The sequence below is a fragment of the Harpia harpyja genome, chromosome 3 (assembly GCF_026419915.1).
Source record: "Harpia harpyja isolate bHarHar1 chromosome 3, bHarHar1 primary haplotype, whole genome shotgun sequence".
Lineage (NCBI taxonomy): Eukaryota > Metazoa > Chordata > Aves > Accipitriformes > Accipitridae > Harpia > Harpia harpyja.
The window spans coordinates 53,152,482-53,170,594 of record NC_068942.1 but is presented as its reverse complement, the minus strand read 5'-3'; the positions used below and the strand labels follow the sequence as shown (position 1 = coordinate 53,170,594).

The following is an 18,113-nucleotide window of genomic DNA, read 5'->3' as shown; positions in this document are numbered from 1 at the left end:
TGCAAATAATTCTACTAAAATCAATGGGTTTCCTGGCAGTATGAAATTATTTTTAGTGTGAGTAAAGGTACTAATACAGTCTATAATACTATTCCCTATTGGGACTATGATCTATTAACTTGCATGCAAAGATGAAACTCGGGAAACCTGTCCAGTACTGAAACCAAAATTAGGCAATCGTCTACTAGGTCAATGATCCACCAATTAAAGAAAAACCTCATTAGTAGGACTTAATGGCTCCAGAGAACACTATTCAATCAATAATCCACTAATATCGGAGAGATTTGCACCTGAAAATGCAGTGCTATGGCTCCAAAGGGGCAGTTATAGACAATCGAATAAATTGTATAATCACATGCAGTAGTACAAAGTGGACCTTAATGGAGACAATACAGTGCATTTTTGTTAATTCTTTTATACTTTGAGTCCACATTGTATTTGTTTTTCCATATGTTAGCATTAACAAAGGAAATAAAGCTTAGAGGCCAACCAAAGTACCAACCCTCACTGTAAATTAGTGCAAGTCAATCTTGGCTTATTTTTAGGGGACATATTTCTTTGTCTTTTTCTTTTGTCATCTTTGGCTTTCTTCTCATTTTCCTTTTCCCTTTCCAGGTTGATAGTAACAGAGGAGAAAGTTTCTGTTTTTGCAGTAAATAGAACTTCAAGGCAATAGCAGGACAATAAGCAGTCACATTTTCAAGGAGTCATTTGGGTTGGTCAAAAGAAGAAAATCAATTATATCTTCAATGATAATGACAATAATAAGGGATGGAACTGAGAATGTTCTCTCAAAAGGAGCCAAGTCAGCTATTTTCACTTCTCCACATCTGACTCTTCAAGAGGCCATGACTGAGAGGGGAAATATAGCCCAAAGTCTGCAGATGTCACTGATGCAAAGGGTTTGGGAAAGGAACTATAAGTTGTCACTATGAAATTGCAAGGTTTACTTTGTAATGGCCAGACTGGGACAGCTTTCTCTGTAAGCCAGGGTGTCTTCTGTGTTAGTCAGCTTGAGTCAGACCTCAAGTGTTACAAGACTACTCATGACATGACAATTAAATGCAGACCATCCCAGTACAGTAAGAAAGACAGGGACAAGAGGCCCATTGCCTCTTTCTCACCAGCTCCAGTTAACAAGAAGGCACTGGTTCAAATAAGCACCCTATTGCACATTTGGGAGAGCTGACAGAAATTTGGGCTCAACTTTTCTGGAAAAGAAATAAGCCTGTAGTTAGCGTGGGAGAACCTCACAGATATTAGCAGTAAATCTTTCTGAGCTGGGATTGCAGTTGCCTCAACATCTTCAAGTCCCTCAAGTCTTAAAGACGTTCCTCATGTTTCCTTGAATGGGATTCTTCTGAGCTAATGGAGAACTTGACGCCTGAGCAAGTCATTTAGAAGTAGGTATTCTGAGGTACAGTACATCTCCTCTGTAGCCAGATGCCTATAACAGAACAGATTAATTGCATCCCAAAAGTGCTTCCCCCCCCAATTACTATAAAAGAAGTTCAGACAAGATCTCTGCAATGTAGGTATCTAAAGCTAGCCTGTTTTAACATACCTCTACCAAATGGCTATGCTGTCTGCAGGGTAATCATCTTGGTACACCAGAAATAAGGGGACAGTACATAAAATAGAGGTAGGAGGAAGCAAAATATGAATTAGTAACCTAAAAATAGCTACTAGGCTATTCTCCCAACAAAGGATGCAGTGTATTGCTGTATTTGGGCTCTGCTGAGCTCAGGGTTCTTCCTGTTACTACAGTAACCTCCATCCCACACCCCAATCTTAGTCCAGAAGCCCACTGCCACTGCTGAATTAGAACTGCATGCAGATACTTCATGATACCTCTGTGGAACCCTGCAGCATGTTGGATCTAACCATCCCTGGTGGCTAGATTTTCTGCGTCCCTTCCTTTCCCCCAGCAAAGGGATCACTTGTGGGGCAAAATGGTTTTAGACAACCAGATAGTGTTTATGATTACTTTTGAGATTTTGATTAATTAAAAACTAAGTAAGAATGTAAAAAAAACTCGGAGAATTCACAGCTTAAGCTTCACAGTCCAAATGGGATGATGGAATTAAAGCTGCTATCTCAGATGAAATATTTAAGACTAAATGGGAACTGTAAATTGTATTAGTGTTCTCTTAAATAAGGAGAGCTTTTTGAAACACAAACTGAACTTTCTTTCAGTAAGTAATAAGTATATTAAATCAAAATTTGAGATACATTTGAGTATATTGAGTATTTGAGTACCGTGTATGTGTCTCTGTGTGTGTGTGCGTGTATATATATATATATATATAGTATTCAGCATTGATATTTGAGTATATTAAAATCAAATTAGGGCTATAAAATTACATATTGTATTAGGGCCAAAATACTTCATTTTTGGCAAAAAATATGCAGAGCTGCTTTACTATAAAGACGTGGCTTCTCATTTAAGTGGTCTACAGAAGCGCTGCTTTGGGATGGTAGGTCATGTAAATCTAGTCTGAGTTTGCTTCAAACCATTGTAAGTGGCAGCAGGCTACATTTGACTTTGGAATGCTACCTGTTTTGCATAAGATTTAATACTGTATGCCTTCCTGTTTGTTAAAATTTAATCCAAACAAAATTTGGGTAAACATTTCTTCATCTGTGAGAAGAATTAGGGCTCTGAAGTCACACTGTTTTTGAGAAATTTATTAAAATTATCACAACTTTTTTTTTATCATCTTAGAGGTATAAAAAGGATTAAATCCTGCTTGACTTCTTTTGGACTTTCTATTGGAAACTGTTTTGCATACTTTTGTTACATGCATATTGAATTTCTGTAATTCTTTGATTGCAGCTCTGCCAGGAACATCATTCCAAAAATTGTAAAGGATCCAAAATGCAGTAGTGAAAGCGATTCCTGGCACCTGTAGGAACAGCCAGCACTTTTCTCCAATCTCTGAGTCTCTAAACACTTACTCAAAGCTAATACTTTTCTTTGATTTCAGTTTGGCCATAATCTTATTTGCTCCCAAACTCACTTGTGTTTTATTTGATAGAATTATGTTTAACTGAATTGTTGGTAACAGGCGCAGTGCTGACTCTTATGCAAACTTTTCAGTTAAAATGGAAAGCATCATAAGAACTACTGATTAACTGATTGATTATTAATTACTAATGCAACCCATATTGTTTAATCTGAAAGTTTTGCTGCTTTAGGCATTGGAGAAATAAGAGATGGCACTGAGAAATACTTTTTTTTTAAATGACATTGCATCATCTGGTATTCTCAGTCACAAATTTAGTGGAAGATGAAAAAATACAGTTCTAAGTGAGTCTAGTTATTAGAAATAGTTACAAGCATCAGATAATTTACACTGTTTACAAGGCAAACAGAAATGTCTACAAATATTACTAGCTATGGAATTCAATAGACCATTGACTTTTAGAAATATTAAATGGGAAAACATTTCCAAAACTACCAAGAGACTACCAAGCCTTGTACAGTCCACTGACTATTATCCGCTGCTGTTGTTTTAGGGGGGCACCAGTGATATAGCCGGACGAGTCTGAGGAGTCTCAAGAAGGATTACAGAGCCCTGGAAGTGGTGGTAGGGGTCTCTGGAGCACAGGTAGTTTTTTCATCCGTCCTCCCAGTCAAAGGGAAGCGGTTTGAAAGGGCCAGTCAAATCTGGTGAATCAACAAATGGTTACGGGACTGCTGCCACAGCCAGGGGTTTGGCTACTTAGACCATGGGACGCGCTTTAAGAAACCTGGTCCACTGGGGGCTGATAAGGTCCATCTGTCAGAGAAAGGGGAGAACATTTTCGGTCATAGGCTTGCCAAGCTGGTGAAGAGGGCTTTAAACTAAAGTTGCCAGGGGAGGGGAACCTCAATCCATCCCACTCCTACCAGTTTGATGGCAGTGCCAGCAATAGATGCCCAGAGCCTGGAGAGGGATCACAGGTCAGCAGGAGAGCACCTGAAGAGCAGCACAAAGGAATTCCAGCCACTCCAGACAGTAAAAGTCAGATTCATCGAGGGCAACAACAAAAGCTTCTGTTGGTACATCAGTGACAAAAGGAAGACTAGGGAAAATGTGGGCCCTCTCCAGAAGGAAAGAGGAGACCTGGTTACCCAGGATATGGAGAAGGCTGAGGTATTCAATGACCTTTTTGCCTCAGTCTTCACTGGCAAGTGCTCCAGCCACACCGCCCAAGCCACAGAAGGCAAAGGCAGGGACTGGGAGAATGAAGAACTGCCCACTGCAGGAGAAGATCAGGTTCGAGACCATCTAAGGAACCAAAAGGTGCACAAGTCCATGGGACCTGATGAGATGCATCTGCGGGTCCTGCGGGAACTGGCGGATGAAGTTGCTAAGCCACTATCCATCATATTTGAGAAGTTGTGGCAGTCCGTGGAAGTTCCCACTGACTGGAAAAGTAGAAACATAACCCCCATTTTCAAAAAGGGAAAAAAGGAAGACCTGGGGAACTACAGGCCAGTCAGCCTCACCTTTGTGCCCAGCAAGATCATTGAGCAGATCCTCCTGGAAACTATGCTAAGGCACATGGAAACTAAGGATGTGATTGGTGACAGCCAACATGGCTTCACTAAGAGCAAATCGTGCCTGACAAATCTGGTGGCTTTCTACGGCAGGGTTACAGTGTTGGTGGATAAGGGAAGAGCAACTGATGTCATCTACCTGGACTTGTGCACAGCATTTGACACTGTCTCACACGACATCCTAGTCTCTAAATTGGAGAGACATGGATTTGATGGATGGACCACTCAGTGGATAAGGAATTGCCGACAACACCAAGCTGTGTGGTGCTGACTACACACTGGAGGGAAGGGATGCCATCCAGAGGGACCTTGACAGGCTTGAGAGGTGGGCCCGTGCGAACCTCATGAAGGTCAACAAAGCCAAGTGCAAGGTCCTGAATGTGGGTCGGGGCAATCCCAAGCACAAATACAGGCTGGACAATGAGTGGACTGAGACCAGCCCTGAGGAGAAGGACTTGGGGGTGTTGGTTGACGAGAAGCTCAACATGACCCAGCAATGTGCATTTGCAGCCCAGAAAGCCAACTGTATCCTGGGCTACATCAAAAGAAATGTGACCAGCAGGTCAAGGGAGGTGATTCTGCCCCTCTACTCTGCTCTGGTGAGACCTCACCTGCAGTACTGCATCCAGCTCTGGGGCCCCCAACATAAGAAGGGCATAGACTTGTTGGAGCGAGTCCAGAGGAGGGCCACAAAGATGATCAGAGGGCTGGAGCACCTCTCCTATGAAGACCGGCTGAGAGAGTGGGGGTTGTTCAGCCTGGAGAACGGGAGGCTCCGGCTCGACCTTAGAGCAGCCTTCCAGTACCTAAAGGGGGCCTACAAGAAAGATGGAGAAGAACTTTTTACAAGGGCATGTAGTGGTAGGACATGGGGTAATGGCTTTAAACTGAAAGAGGGTAGATTTAGATTAGATGTAAGGAACAAATTCTTCACTGTGAGGGTGGTGAGGCACAGGAACGGGTTGCCCAGAAAGGTTGTGGATGCCCCATCCCTGGAAGTGTTCAAGGCCAGGTTGGATGTGACTTTGAGCAACCTGGTCTAGTGGAAGGTGTCCCTGCCCATGGCAGGAGGGTTGGAACTAGGTGATCTTTAAGGTCCCTTCCAACCTAAACCATTCTATGATTACAACATTTTTTTGGTACAAATAAGCAGTCTGATTTCTTTAATGTACACATTGATTAAAGTCAATGAGAACCACAAGCTTTCAGTACTGATGAAAATCAGGTCTCTCTTTTCTAAAGGCCAAAATACAGATTTAGGAGACAGGTATGACAATATATATAGCATGTTGCTTACCGCTTCAAATAAAACCAGATCAGAAAACTACATGAAATGCAACACTATTGTTGCCAAAGAACACCATTTAGCCGAAAACCTCTGCTAAAATCCTGTTCTGAACAGGAAAATCTTGTTCCCCCTCCAAACTCAGTTTGGAGGAGGAGGAGAACAGGATCCTTTATAAATCTTGCTAGCGAAAGCAATAGAAGCTTTCCCAGTTCTACGTGATTGAGAAGGGATTCTGAGATGGACAGATACTCGCAAGTCTAAGCTTGTTCTTGAGTAGCTGGTCTGTGAGCCAAAGACATAACAGCTACCCTTTTGATGCTGATGGGTCATTTCTCTATATTGAACACTTAAAGTCAAAAGTTTTATTGCAAGTGACAGAAATATATGACTAATTATTTAGGCTCCCTTACTATCTTTTGGATGAGCATTTTGCAGAGAAAACAGCATGCTTTTTGAAGTCCCAAACACATAAAAGCAAATATGGCAGAATACTTCTACTTAGAAGCCACCAAGCACACAAAATTCTGGTTAGACCTTACTCAAATGAAATTTACTAAAACTTCCATGAAAGAATGTGAATTCTTTTTATTATTGCTCCTCATTCTTTCCTGCTCCAAATCTCTCCTGACCCACAAAATTGCCATACATCATTAGGTTAGGAAATCAGTTGTGTCAATTATTAGTCTCATGACATTAGGTCTTTCAGCTGTTAGAATTATGTGTTTACCTGAGAATCTTGTATTTCATTTTAAAAGTATGTTCCTGGTTCTGGTCCTCATCGTTTCAGTGAAAAGCTAGAAAACACGAACTCAAGGGACTCAAAAGGCAGAACAGAAATAAAAAGGATGAATAAATAAAATAAATGTATGTTCGTAGTTATGAAGATTTCATGAATTTTAAGCCAATCTCTTGATTTTCTTAGTCCAGATTCATGGGTTTTTCACATTGCAACAGAAGAAAACAAACCAGGATGAAGACACCCACGCTTCACCCTTTACAGCTGGGTAACTTGTGTTCATTCTTTCCGCCTTCTTGACAGGAGCCTGGGTTAGGCTACACTTGGAAGCTCACTTAATGCTACTGTGGAATGGCCAGCAAGTGTCACTATAGACTGAAGCAAAGTTCGTGCCTGTCCTTCGTAACTAAATATGAAAATGTCTGAGGCAGCCAGGAGCACTGAAAGCTGGTGGAACAAGTAACAAAATGGCTCTGCAGACCGGCTGCACGTTGTGTTGCACAGAGATCACTGGGCTGACCAAAGTATACCACAGAGTTTCCACAAAACCAAGAAATACAGGATCTTACATAAGCTGGGTAATGACCGTAACTAATAATATTTTAGTAATTCTAATATCTAAATAAGCTAATAATAATGGAAAAAAACCCAGCCAAACATACTCAACAGGATTTGAACTTTGAAAATAAACAAGAAACAGTGGTAAATGCAAGGAAGCAGTCTCTTTTCATCACATATGAAAATGGAACATACCGAGAAGTAACCCAGAGGAAGGAAGGAAGGGCTGCCTTGTGGTTAGCACCAAAGATTAGGGTCACTGTAGCTGGGTTCTACCCTAACACAGCCATTGACTTTCTGTGAAAACCTGGAAAAGTCACTTAATTTCCATGGATTTTATTTCCCTCATTTCTAAAAAGGGGATAATAATATCTATCTTACAGGTTTAGTGGGGCTTAGTTCATTAATGTTAGTACAGCATATACAGCTCCTTGACTAGATAGTACTATAGAAATGCTAAGTATTATTATTGCACAGCAATATCCCAAGAGAAAAGTAACACAGTAGCACATTCTTTAATAAAAAGAACACTCAAATTAATATGGCATGATTTTTTATAAAAGAAAACAAAGAAGTAAAAATAATTTCCTACTACTGAATTTAACAACTCCTCCTCCCACCACATTGTTCTCATCTTGGGTCCCAACTGCATGTGAACTATACATTCAATCCATCCTCCAATTGCAAAATGAAAGGAAAACACCTGAAAAATTAAATAACTGTGGTTCCTAAGGCATAAGTGTAATTTAAAATATAACATTACAGAATGAAAATCAACAGCATTGTTGAGTTTATTTTATTAACAATGTTTCTCTGTGTAGTGTGGCTATGTGTATAATCGGGACGCTGCAGCACAATAAATTTCCATTAAGAAACAATGATTCACTTACCACAGTGAAAGCAGTAATAAGGTTAAACTCTTAAGTTAAGTGGAAAGTAAGTCAAACTAAACCCCAGCAGGTTTCCTACTAGTGGCATAGCTAATGTTTTTGAAAATGTTCTAAATGTTCTTTCTCAAATATATGTATTATACATTGCAGTATTGTTAATTATATCCATTTTCTCTTTTATACACTTCCCCAGGAGATCAGTGAAGAATGGAAAACTTACTTATAGTGGATTTCAGATTTAATGAGACAAAGATGGTTTAATATATATGACAAAGTGATGTGCTCTCACCATATTTGATAGGTAATTATTTTTTATACTCTAATGGCTACCATTTCAAAAATAATTAATGTATTATTTATGTAATTAATAGATAATCAACCGAGTAATGAAATACTCTGGTTACATCATGGTGGGTGGTACTATCCTGTTTAACATCTCTAGAGCTCTTGGCATGACATCATGTCATATATATATTAAAAGATTTAATTTGAGAGATTTATGCACACTTCAAATACAAAAGTAACATTGCTATGGAATTTCTGTTCATATATAAATATAAAAGTCTTAGCCATATATATACAAATGTGTATTTAAGAATGACTTTGTCTGAAATTAGATTTTTAAATCCATAGTTATGCGCTTGAATAAATGCCATAATTTTCCACAGAAATAAAAAGCATCCAGCATTTCCTATGGAAAACATGAATCTATTGCTGTGAAGTTTTGCAGGTCTATCAACAGTCCTTGATAATCACTAGCTTTGAAGTTTGCTGATAGAACAAACAGAATCAGCGTGACTTTTTTTTCCCATTAGCAGAAGACCACAAATCAGTAAAAAAAAAATATATAAATGTCATAAGAAAACTTAAAATTGCATTCAAATGGACATGCTCAGGAACCTGAAAAAACCCCTACCAACTTTACCTACATTGACACGACCTTCTCACTAATCCTCATGATTGGAAGAGTTAAGGAATGACTAATTGGGAAGACGGTCATTTTTCTGCTGTTGTTTTCTTGAACGCTTGTATAAAAAAGTATGTTTAGAAGTGTTTGCACCATGCCCTTTGAGGTGAGTATTTAATAAATTGTCCATCACCTTAACAGTGCTGTTGCCCTAGACACCCTGATGTACTAGTGGAAGAGAAAAACCTCTTTACCTCTAAAGCTCAACAATTACTCGTGATTCCTTTCTTATTCTTTGGTCAAAGATCACTTGCAGAGTAAAGTGACCTGTAATGATGACTTAGGTGAGGGTTTATTTAGAAGTGATAGCTATGAACAGAAGAAAATCGCATGGTTCTGCCAGGTTTGTTTGCTAACTTAATAGCCCTCTTTCCTAAACGGTCCCACTACTTTGGGGGAATGGAACAAAACATAAAACCTCCATTAAGTCAGTTGCAAAGCTGAATGCTGGCCTTCAGTTGAAGGAGCTCATCCATCTAAATATAGCATTGTTACTACAATTCTTTTCCCTCCTTTCCATAAATCTTCAGGCTTAGGCTTAAGATGTGGCCTAGATTAATGCAAATCTCATAGTGTGTATGTCTTTTTCCACATATCTATTCACCACAAACTTGAATGTTTTCTCATGTATGCTAAATTTATACCTCTGCAAATGTGACCTCAAATAGGCTATTCTTGACTCATATGTGCAGAGAAATAGGCTATTAAACTGATGGTCACATAACACAGTAATTAATTTAACCAACGTAGGGAGTGAAATTCAGAGTGAAGCTTTTCGTGACAAAACTCAGTAGAATGAAAGAATACTATTGCTTTTCCAATTGCATTGTGATTAGCCCTCTAAAGCTCTTTTTTGCAAAAAGTCTAAGGAATAAATATTGTTGTAAAGATTCAATAAAATCAACATGAATGAACACATAGTACATAAATGAAGGTGAAAGTATGAATATATGATTACATATGTACATGCACTGCATTATGTTATGTATAAGACAAATATTTTATCCTACCATAAAGAGGAGTCTCTCTATGAAAACTATGATTGTTTTTTTATTACCTTAAAATATTGCAGTTGTTTCTCAGCATTCATTGTTCCTTCATTTTCTTGTCTCAGACAGGAATTGAAGATGAAAAGCTCTGTATCTCTCAGCCACCCTTTCAGCTCTTTGATCCTGACCTCCAGCTGCCTTACCAGGCTGCCGCTTTCAGGCGAGAGCAGGTCACGTGGACCTAACCCACTGTGCCCTACCATTGTGTCTTGGATCTTCTCTCCTAGGGTTTTCTAATGCATCAGATAAAGAAAACATAGATTAGGCTTATGTACCAAAACATATACAGGTTAATGTGCAACAAGAAGCATCTGTTAGATGACTAGAGATGTGGGTTTTTTAATAATTACAACTAATATCAATCAATTTCATTCTTTGTTTCCTTGTTTCAATCAATTTCATTTTTTGTATCCTTGTTTCTCACTTACGCTGTTCTCTCTGGGTCACTGAGTTTGCTTGAAGCATGATAAATCAATGTTTATTAAGAGTAACTATGGACAGAGGCGACAAAATGGTACATAACTTTTTAAAGTAGTTACTCTACAGAATTTGTCTATGGCTTCAGACGCTTATGACCATAAGAGTTACTGGTTTCTAAGCAGCAACAGAAAATATGACAAGCACTAAGTTCACCAAACTCTTATCCAAGGTACCGTCTAAGTTTTGGGGGAAACACTGAAATACTGAAATATTTTTTGAGGTATGAACTGTCAGGTCATCGTTTTCAATCTTGTAGCCCTGAGGTTGTAACAAGAACAGTTAGGTCACAAAACAGCTGGTTTGCTTTTAAAAGTGGATGAACTCATTCAGACACCAATAAGCTAGAAATTGCAAAGCCTCAATGTTCCTGAACATCAGGCCAATTATTTAGGCAACTAAATTTGGATTTAAGTTCTCCATCTTAAGCATCCACTTTAAAAATAATGGACCAGAATAAACATTCACCTCTGATCACTAATGAAACTAATTTACTACAGCTTTTCAAAGTAGTATTTCTAATAAAAGACCCACTGAATAACATTTTGATAGTGGACGCTGTGAGCATAATGAATATTCTGAAGAGGCCAGGGACAGAAAGTTACCTTCCTTTTCAGTATTTTGAAAGACAACCCTTTAACATCATAAGGGGGATAGGCTGTTGCCTGCTGCTTCTATGCCAAGCAGTGTTTTATCTGACCTATAAGAGGCTGTCAGGCTGACACTTATTCTAAGCACTAGATCTGTGTTACTGATTGTAGAATATTGAATATACACTGACAATCACATCCAATAACCTTTTAAACTGATAATTAGCAGTGGTTAATTGTTGTAACATGAAGATACAGTTTTAGGTGTCCCAGCACTGTCTGTTGAAAATACATGCTTTAGAAAGTTACTGAAATATAATTTATAACAATGAAGTTAGCTTCCAAAAATAAGCTTTAAAACACGAATAAAATTAGACCAACAGACATTAATCTACTATGTGGCATTCTGTAAATAACGTCTTTAGGAGATCATAACTGAAAAACGTGCTTTCTTGGTAACACCTTTCTATTTTCATGGTGCAAATATTGATAATTTGAAGACCCTCAGTGGAATCCAGCACTAGCTATTGTTTTTATGCTGTAACAAAAGTAGCAGCAGGAGGTGAAATCAATGCCCTTGGAGGGTAGGGTCACAAAAAAGAATTTATTGCCACTTTTTTGTTCTGGAACAGTTTGCAATCATAAATTCTTCATAAACAGAATACTTCAGAGAATGGTCCGTCTTCATAAATATACGACAGAGGACATCAATTTCATTTAATTCACAATTTGTGTCAGCACAGCAGATGCCAATGCCTGCCTTGATAGGGTTGTTTAATATGCAATTGAGACAGAGTAATATTCAGCACAGGGGACAAAATTTCACAGATTAAACTGTACGCACCACTGACATTTCATTCTAATGTATTTCCATTCCACACTGTTCACCTTAGATGAAAGTAATATTAAAAACCATATCCCTCTATTTTACCATTGTTAGAAGTTAAAATCCTTGTCTTTAATTTTTTTCATGCCAATTAAAACGTAATCATGCCAATTAAAACAGTATGCCTAGTGCCGTTACTTTCTGCAGAGGTTTTTATTAAATTAAACAAAACTCTATCAAACTCTGCTTATTATTCATGAAATTGCATTTAGCAGGAAAACTGTAATAGTTATATTTTATTTTTCTGTAAATGCTGAAATTAATGGCAAAACTTAATCTAGAGGTATATTTTGATTTTAACATTGTGAGAAGTGGGGGTCTTAAATTTTTTTTAAGACAGAGTTTTTCTAGATTTTCAGAATTATGATCAGTTACTTATCTCATAGTTTTGTATCCTACCAGCTCTAATCAGTGCCACTGAATTACCCTGATTAAATACATTGAAAGTCATAAATGTAAGGCTTACAATTGAAATTATTTTAAAAATACAACTTGTTATGATCAGATGTAAAAGAATAGGTTAACAAGTCTTATTTTTATCTGTAAATTTATTAATGCTCAAATAGTTTTAAAATGCTTGTGGTGATGCTGCAGATTAAAATTAACAAGTAATAAACTCACTAGTCATAAGGCAACTTTTAACACTTTCTGACAATTTGCACATTTAGAGAATCAAGCAATTAGAAACAACTGTGCTGAACTAAAAAAGCCCCACCCTCTGTAAAATGGCTATTGCATTACCAAATAAGCTAAAGTGACACAAGTCAGTATTTAAAATGCTGTTGGCAGGTTGCATGTATAGCTTACTCGTAATATATTAGAAATGTTTTTTAAACTACGATAATAGCATGCAAAATTATGCAATGTAACTGTATTGCTAATATCACACATCTATAATTAATCATTTAAAGTAATTTATAAATTTATCTTACCCTTGATTTGAAGTGAAGGCAATTAAGGAGAGAAGTGGATGGAAAAATATATAATTTGACCTCTCTCTCTCTCTCTCAGCTGTTTTACAACAATAGGACAATAGTGTCTCCTGCACGGTGCCATCACTGGTCTCTGGGTAACAGAATCACTATATTGCTTTTTTTGCCAGATTCTTGTATCTCACTCTTTGGCTGAGACCCAGCCCATCATAGCGTGAAATGAATTACATGAAACTTTTTGGGCTTTTGTCAAAAGTGAGCTGAATACAGCAGCATGAAACATATCCTGGCTGTATTCTTAGCTTCAGGTATTCAGATTCGTACTGAATCTGCATATTTGTTTTTGAGCCATCAGTGTGACCTGAAATATGCAGTGACAACCCCACTTTTCATCTTAAGGGTATAGTAAATAGTTAAACAGTAGATGTCTCTAACATGTACCTTCAGAATAAATTCTATTAACATTCACTCAAGCATGACAGTCAGTGTATATCAGAAATACTGCATTATAGTTGACTTGGTGCATACCCGTAATACATGGCATATTTTACTTACATTTTTTATGTATTAAAGAACTAAAATTATTAAAGTCAGACAGGAGACAAGCATGGAATAAAAAAAAAATCAACAGTAGAGGAAAATACTATGGAGTTTTTATAATAGCATGAGTAGCTTGTTTGAAATGTACGTGGTGAATTGAAAGAGAGAGATATTTGTGCCTCAAATTAGAAATCAGACAGACAGCGTACTTCAACACACAAAAATGTACACATAACCCACAAACAGTAATAAAAATGCAAATACCCCAAGCAGTTCCCATTTTTCATTAATTGAATCCACTTTTTCAAGGAGATCATTTGGTAGTAAAACACCACTTTTCTTCAGAGCTTCAACCTTACTAAGCAGTTCCATCTTTTTCGGGTGCCTGATTGACATTTCTACATTATATCTCTAAAATGAAAAGAAGTAGATAATATTAGCTCCTGTAAAGAGTTTTCTCTATAAAAATTTAAACATTAATTATATGTGCCCAATTACAATCATGTTCACTATGCCATTTTTTAATTTTTTTTTTTTTTAAGCACACAACCTTCTCATGACATATCATAAGAGATTTAGGTACCAAGCACGTAGCCTTCTGGGTGACATATCTATGCAGGCAGTTAGCAATTGATTACATATAGTAATATTCACTCACTCACAATATTCGCTTGTACAGTAATATTCACTAACACTCTCTCATCTGAAGCTTGATCTGCCTTTGTCTCATTCAAGTCAGTGGTACCTTATTTTTCAAATATGCTACTTCAGCAAGTAATACTGAGGCTCTCCACTGAAAAAAACCCAAACCATGCCAACAAGGAAATAATTTCATAATTATGTTTCCTGTCCAGTTTATTTCTTCTCTCCCTCATTGTAGATTCTGTCTCATATATGGGCCTGAAATGCTATTACATGTGAAAACGTGACAGTTTCACCTTAGAAAAACAATTAGACATAACTCCCTTACAACACAATACCAGTAACTTGATTTTTATTGCATCAACCAACAGGAGCAGTGAAATGGCACACAAATGAGAACAGCCACAATGCTCATACAGTCCAATAGTTTCTTCAAGCTGAAACTACCTTTTATTTCCTGCACTGTTATTTATTGTTAAAAAAAAAAAGGGCAGAGAAAACAGGAATAAAAGCAGAAGCTTCTTTCAAAATTACTTTGACTTTCTAAATATTTTAGCTGTATATTACTTATATACTCTACAAAAATGTATTCTAATCTACAGACACATTGGCAAATAAATCTCTTTAAAACCTATATTCTCTGAAAACCTGAATTAAGTATTAAATATAAGCATTACTATAATGATTAATTATGTTTTAAGTAGCTGGTACAGTAAACAAAAAAATAAAATTTAACACACAGGCATCCACTCATATACATACCCTACTTATAGTTAAGCTAATTCCCTCTCCCTCTTCTGTCTAAAACACTCGTAGAAATAGAACTTCTGATACAGCCAAAAATACACCTTTTACTGAAAGAGGAGAGTTCAGCACATATTCTTACAAAGGTGTTTACAAGACATACATAAAATATGCATAGCTATTAGCAAATTGCATCCTAAACATAAAGCTTGCTTTGCTTTAAATTCAGCCAAGAAAACTGCTATAGCAGCTCATACTGAAAATGTTAATAACTGGGCTAAGTATAAAAAAATAAACTAGAATAAGGAACGTTTAAAACATGGGTGCCTTTGCCAGATCCAAGAACATGCTCTGTAGGAAAACAAAGCAAAAATACAATTGGAGACAGCTTAAAGAAAATAATAAAGGTGTGAAATCACTGTTTCAGCTAACAGGTCCTCAGCATTTCCATGCATATGTTTGCATATTGTTAGTTTCATATTTTAATCTCTCATTTACACAACACATGCGCATCATTTGTATTATGTAAACTTCAGCAAATATTAGTCATTTGTGGATCATAGAGCAAATGTTTTAAATGAGGTGATTTAAACCATTTCTCATTATTAATGAACACTGATCAGGTGTCTGCGTATCCAAAATTACATGAATATGCATAATAAAAACCAAGGAATTGTTTATAAAGAACTTGCCTTTTGATACTTGGTGTGCTGCGGCTAAGGTTTTAGAAATGTACAACAGTAGGTATCAACCAGGTTTGGCACTAGGGAACCACATCCGCCAAGAGGCAACACCATTTTATTGGACTAAAATGTTCAACAAGTATGTTTCTTGGTCCTGCATTATTGCCTTTTCAGCCAGAATGGTTACTGGAGGAGATTACAATCTTCTTTATGTAATCTGATTTCTATTTAAAGATGATATAGCTGAAAAGGATTTGCATAATTATTTCCATAAGTACATGTAATATCAAGGGGAATCCAGAGTCCAATTTGCTAGGCACTGAACTCCAGTTCGTGCGACTCCCTTTCTTTTGTCAAGTGAATTAATAGACTGAGGGAGTCCTCTAGCTGTGTGACACTAGTGCAGGCACAGCTAGTTAATACTCATCACCTGTTCTAGGCTGGCAGTTGCTGCTGCCTGGACTGGGGTTGGGTATGCTCCCGGACAGCGCAGGACTGATGAAGAAGTAAAACACGTTGCATGTTTCATAACTACAATGCTCTTGTTAACATAGAAACAGAAGACGTTTCATTTAATTTTGGACTAGATAAAATAATTCAGTGCAGCATAATCCAAATAGTGTGACAGATGTTATAAAAGGTTATTACATTAAAAAATAAATAAGCTAGATTTTATGTACGCGCTCTGCCTTTGTCACCGTGTAACCTACTGTATAAACAAGCATGATGAAAGTGCTGATTGATAGAAAATGCATTATACTGTAACTGTAAAAGATGAAAGAATTCAGTTCATTATTAGATGTATTGCTATGTGACAGAGTCAGTATTGTTTCACTCCTGGATATTTAACATGCAGTGTGTATTTTAAGTTAAGGGAAGAGCTTAATGTACAGGAGGTAGAGTTTGAGAACTGATAGCACGAGATGCTATTGCTAATGCTATTTTTTAATCCATTAAACACCTACGCTCTAAGCAGTTGCATGGAAAAATTAGCTACCATCTCTATCAGTGCTGCACAACCCTAGTCTGGTAGGACTACTTAATCCTGCAGTGAGAAGATAATTTAATCTTCAGATTCACATTCATTCTTTCCTCAGCTTTAAGTGAGCAAAGGCTGCTCCATTGTGACAGTCTGTGGATGCTATGATATAGATTACTGTTTAATAGCCAAAAATGAGATTAAGAAAGTTAAAGTCACAGGTTTCTCGCAACAGCCACAATAATAAATAAATGAGTAATATTTAATTTCCCACGACACCCGTCATATTAAAAAACTGGGGAAAAAACCCCAAACAACAACATACTGGAAAAACTGCAAAATATTTACAGCATGATTAGCTGTGTGCATGCATGGCTGGTTTTGTGTTCCTGAAGCCACTCAAAAGAAATCCAAAACATTGTTATGTAAGTTAAAGAATTTTAGCTTTTTATTCCTCCTCACTGAATATGATCAATATTTCTCAAAGGACAAATAGTGGAATTTTAAAAAAGGCAGTAGCGTTTATCTGTGAATAAGTTTGGCAAAAATATTTAAACCACAAGAAGTTGAATTCTAAAACAAAGCAAGTTAAAACCTTACTTCCCCTGATAAAAATTATCTAAGAAATCCAGGCAGGCTTGATTGAGACACATTTTTTGACACTTTAAACTAAACTGTGCCTTTTTTTTTTTCCTTTTTTTTTTTTTTCTTTAAAAAAATTATATAAAACATTTTGTGTGTGAAAAATCACACCCGAAAATTCTGCCCAAATGGAGACTGGAACAATGCCTTGTAACAGTGTTAATTGTCACCATGGAAACCAGAAGAATAAGCCATTTTGAAACTGGTATAGAAGGCACACATTGAGCAACTCAAGCATTTTTCAGCCTCCCTCAGTGTTAAGGAACAAGATGCCTAGTCACTGAGAGGTCAGAGAAAGAAATCATCATGAAAGGTTTGTAGATGTGCACTGTCTGGTAAACAATAAAAAAATCTGTACACAGTTAACAACTCTGTAAGACTGCGCACTGCATCTTTCAGAAGGAGAAACACCACAAAAAGATGATCAGGACTGGGGTGCGGATTCCACCCCTTGAGCAAAACTTCAGGGCAATATTATGTGAACCTTGCCCCTAAAGCTCCCTGGGAATTCTGTTGTTGTAATAAAACTTCAGAAGAGGAAAGAAAAAAAAGCCTGCATGATGGAATTCAAAATAATGCTCTAAAAGCACACAGAGAGATTAAGACATCCATTGTAAGACTTTTGTATGGTGCTTCTGTTGGTTATAGTGAAAAGAGACTAGACATACTGAACACACAGTGGAGCTATGGCTACGAAGTACAGAAGAATTAAGCCAGTGAACTTTCTCCATTATTGGAATAAGGGTATGCTACTTGTAGATGTTCTGCATTCCATCATTCACATACTAACAAAGTATCTTCAGTCAAATGGCACTGTATGATATACAGCTGAGATCAGGACTGGGTGACCTGCAATTTTAGTTTTACCTGGATTGGATCTTTAAATTTTAAAAACTTAAAAATTTCAGGGTGTTTCGACTGCTGCAGACACAAAACCATACACACATATGTTCAGTGTCTGTAT

At 37.2% G+C, this 18,113-nt stretch overlaps 1 protein-coding gene across 4 annotated transcripts in view; it reads right to left on the bottom strand.

Annotated features, from left to right (window-relative positions):
* Positions 1-18,113, bottom strand: part of AKAP6 (A-kinase anchoring protein 6) — a 298,890-nt gene that overhangs the window by 40,666 nt on the left and 240,111 nt on the right. For all 4 annotated transcript variants that reach the window (XM_052782579.1, XM_052782583.1, XM_052782582.1 and 1 more), the window contains 2 exons: positions 13,724-13,870; positions 10,043-10,267 (listed from right to left, as the gene is read on the bottom strand). In XM_052782579.1, the coding sequence (XP_052638539.1) occupies positions 10,043-10,267; positions 13,724-13,870 (372 nt within the window). The remainder of the gene's footprint in view (positions 1-10,042; positions 10,268-13,723; positions 13,871-18,113) is intronic.